This window comes from Coregonus lavaretus, assembly GCF_964263955.1.
Source record: "Coregonus lavaretus genome assembly, chromosome: 10".
NCBI classification, from domain to species: domain Eukaryota; kingdom Metazoa; phylum Chordata; class Actinopteri; order Salmoniformes; family Salmonidae; genus Coregonus; species Coregonus lavaretus.
The window spans coordinates 33,459,571-33,463,334 of NC_139997.1; the positions used below are offsets into that span (position 1 = coordinate 33,459,571).

The window sequence follows — 3,764 nt, forward strand, 5'->3', positions numbered from 1 at the left end:
AATGTGCTCTTTTCAATCTGTTCAGCAGATAATCTACATCATTCAGAACACCATCATTTGTATCTGTACGTCATTCGGCGCATGACCAATTCCAACTTGACACAAAAGAAGAGAAGCCGAGTCGATGGCCCCAGCTCAGTCAGCCCAGTCAGCAGGGTTTGCAGGTTCTAATTGTAAAATATTTGCCCTAATTTTTCTTTTCTTTGATGTCCAGGCAGTGCTCTGCTCCTGTCCTCAGGTGCTGCCCAAGCCTGATTTATGGGGATAGGGTTCCACAGGAGCTCCCCTAAATTACATGAGAGAGAGAGAGAGAGGGAGGGAGGGAGAGAGAGAGAGAGAGAGAGAGAGAGAGAGAGAGAGAGAGAGAGAGAGAGAGAGAGAGAGAGAGAGGCGACTTTGGAGAGCTAATTGCATGGACAATTCTAACCCAAAATAGATAAGAGAGTTCCTCTTCCCTCCCTCCTTCTCCCACATTGGTAAGACGAGGGGAAACTAGCACAACGCAGATTAGGCTGCTATCTGATGAACACACAATTTGTCACGGATGTCCAGTGACTAATATTCATGGGACACCAACTAAGATAAATATCAGAAAAATGTGCACCAGAATAAATAGCACCAGTCTAAGCAACGTGACTAGTAAGCTGCAAAATAATAGGTATTTGAGAGGAAATAAATGCATTTGTGGATTTACATCGAAGCAAGCTTCATACATTGGAGCACCCTCTCAGAGCCGAAGTGATTCATCAATGGCCTAGATACGGTATGTTCCAAAAATAATTAATAGGCAGAAGTCAAGAAAAAGTCAATTGTCATGCCAAAAATGAGCACTTTACTTTTGCTTTTTATATATTTCAAGGCCGTGGAAGTGTTGAAACACTTAGAGATCCTGTAAGGGGTGAGGGAGTGTCTGTGGAGGAGCAGGAGGTGACAGCCCATTTGCCTTGAGGGCGCCCATAAACCAGGTAGAGAGAGCGCACCATTCCTCATAGGTGACTGTACCATGTGACTGGAGGAGAAGGGCTGGCTTTAAAAAGCTGGCAGGGCCATCCCGCGGAGGCAGAGATAATCACAGGGCGCCAGAGGAGTCGGAGAGGAGACGGAGACCAGGGCTGTCAGGACATAACACCCAACAACATCCCGACTGACAGCCCCGTGAAAGACGCCGCGGGACACAGCACCCAACACCAACCCGACCGGCAGCTCCGTGAAAGACGCTGCAGGACACAGCTCCCAAAACCAACCTGACCGGCAGCCCCGCAGAACAAGCCACGGTTCAACAGCAGAAGAGGGGCTGGCATAGCGACGGCAGCTATAGGAACACACCAGGTACACAGCATCTAATCTACCTCATAGCCTCCACTATACAAGAAGAATTACACAAAGCTACAGACAGCGGCTACATAGAAACAACTAAGTAGACAGTGGCTACAGAGCAACTACAACAACAGCCAGTGATGATGAGCGGCAGCAGTCTGGCAAGGTCAGAGGAATTCTCAGAGGAGGACCTGGAGCTGAGCATGCTGGGTCAGGGGGAGGATGATGAGGCGAGCGACGGCAGCCCCAAGGGCCCCTTGCAGGACAGCGAGGGCTCGGCCAGCAGCCCCCCCAGCGACGACCCTGAGGAGGGACAGTCCAAGAAGCGTAGCCGCCCGGTCCGCTCCAAGGCCCGCCGTGTGGCCGCCAACGTACGCGAACGCAAACGTATCCTGGACTACAACCAGGCCTTCAACGCTCTGCGTGTGGCACTCAACCACGACCTCAGCGGCAAGCGGCTCTCCAAGATTTCCACCCTGCAGAGGGCCATCAACCGCATCTCGGCCCTATCTGTCTTCCTCAGCTCCAACCCCCCCAGTAAGCCCTGCTCCCACTGGGAGTGCCACAGGCCAGCTGGGGGGCCATTGGTGGTGGGAAAGGTGGGGACATCAAGGCTGGACCTGCCCAGGGTGTCAGTCGCTCATCGCCTGGAGCCCCAGAACTACGTCTCCTGGAACCACGCATCACTCCCCCATCAGATCCAGCCCCAACAGGGAACCCACCCTCACCCTCACAGGCTGCCAACAGAGACACACCTCTACATGGACAGCATGGGCTCCTCATGCCCCACCTCACCATACTACCCCTGCTACCCCGCCAAGGGCCAGTTGTACACCTCAAAAGGACACTGTGGGACAGGAAACCCCTTGGAGCAGCCGCCCAGCCCTATTAGGTACACCCAGGTGGGCGAGGGGCTGGGGTACCAGACGGGGGTGTGGGCCTCCTGCGCCCAGGGCTATATGGACGCGTTTATGGAGTCGTCTCCAGCCCTGGGCCTCCCCTGGCAGGTGAGCTACATCCAGGAGACAGCAGGCCCCCAGCACAGCTTGCCCCTGCTCTGACACTAGGACCAGAGAAGTTATGGCCTAGCTATCCACCACTGTGACCCCTGGAGCCTGGAGAATAGACCAGCCAACTGTCCTAATGATCTCAGGGAAAAATATGAAAAAGTGAGCTTCATGTGCTCTCACTGTTGCAATGGATTCAGTATTACAGTGCTACTCTCTAAAGTAGAGACACTGAATTAGTTTCACGTTTTAATGTCAAAGTGAAATGCCTTTCTTGCAAGCTCTAAACCCAACAATGCAGTAATCAATAACAATGTAACACTAAAAATAACATAAGGTAGAACGAGAAAGTATGTAAGCATACTATATACAGGGTCAGTCAGTTCCAGTACCATATTTACAATGTGCAGGGATACTGGAGATGTTATCTAACAATGTAAATATGATTGTCATATCTTGAATGCAATGGCAATGTACATTTCTGGATGTTTTAAACATGACCATTCAAGCCTTGTTTTTTGTTTAAAATTATAAGGCCAATGAATGTTGTTCTTATAGATGTAAAACTTTCAACTGCTCAAAACACACACCTCACTTGTCCAAAGTGTTGAGAGTCTGAATGTATAGCAGCAATCCTCTTTACAAACCCAACAAACAAACGTGTTTTAGATTTTTATATTGCATTATTGTACTAATGTATATGGATGTTACAGTTTGTATACTGTTTTAAAACGTAGTAATAAAACCTTTAAAAAATATGACTTACGAATTTGTGCAGTTTACATGAAAGTGTGTGTGTGTGCGTGCGTGTGTGTGTGTGCTTGCACATGTTGATTTTTGCCTTGAGGTCTGTTCTCTTCAGCCTCTATCTTCCCAGGGTCTCAGCTGACAAGGGTCCCTCTCCTAGCTGAGAAATGGGTTTGCTTGCCCATTCTTGTCATATTTCTAGGAAAAGAGAAGCCAAGGTTCTTTTTACACGCAAAAATAAAAGGCAATAATGGACCAATAGCCAGTGGTGCAACATCACCTATTCTGTTCCCAGTGTGGAATCATTGAGGAATGTTGTGACAAAATAATTTTTGGGTGTGTGCATGTGCGTTTTATAAGGATGTGCGTGTGTCTATGAGCATGCATATGTTTGTGCCTACACTTCCAAATAAACTTAATCAAATAATCAAATACAACAACAATGCAATATTACAGTGGTCCACATTACTTACTACCTAACTTACTTACTACCCCCCCCCCCCCCCCCCCATCCTACCATCCAACCTGCACCTGTACTCACAAGAGCTTCCCACTCCCCTCTCCTGCTACAGTATGTCATGGAAACAGCTTTAATATTAGACTATAGGACTGAGGCCACGGACAGATTTATGAAGGCTCAGGAAGGAAGTCCATGCCCCGTCATCAGAGCGGTGAAATCCCCTGGCTGAGGGG

The 3,764-nt window shown here is 48.9% G+C and overlaps 1 protein-coding gene across 1 annotated transcript; it reads left to right on the plus strand.

The window, feature by feature from the left end:
* Positions 1–1,460: 1,460 nt before the first annotated feature.
* LOC311135646 (class A basic helix-loop-helix protein 9-like) lies at positions 1,461–3,068 on the plus strand (the record flags this gene model as incomplete). Its single annotated transcript, XM_084169671.1, has 1 exon — positions 1,461–3,068. The coding sequence occupies one exon, from the start codon at positions 1,461–1,463 to the stop codon at positions 2,376–2,378; it is 918 nt and encodes a 305-aa protein (XP_084025797.1). The 3' UTR covers positions 2,379–3,068.
* Between the last annotated feature and the right edge of the window lie 696 nt (positions 3,069–3,764).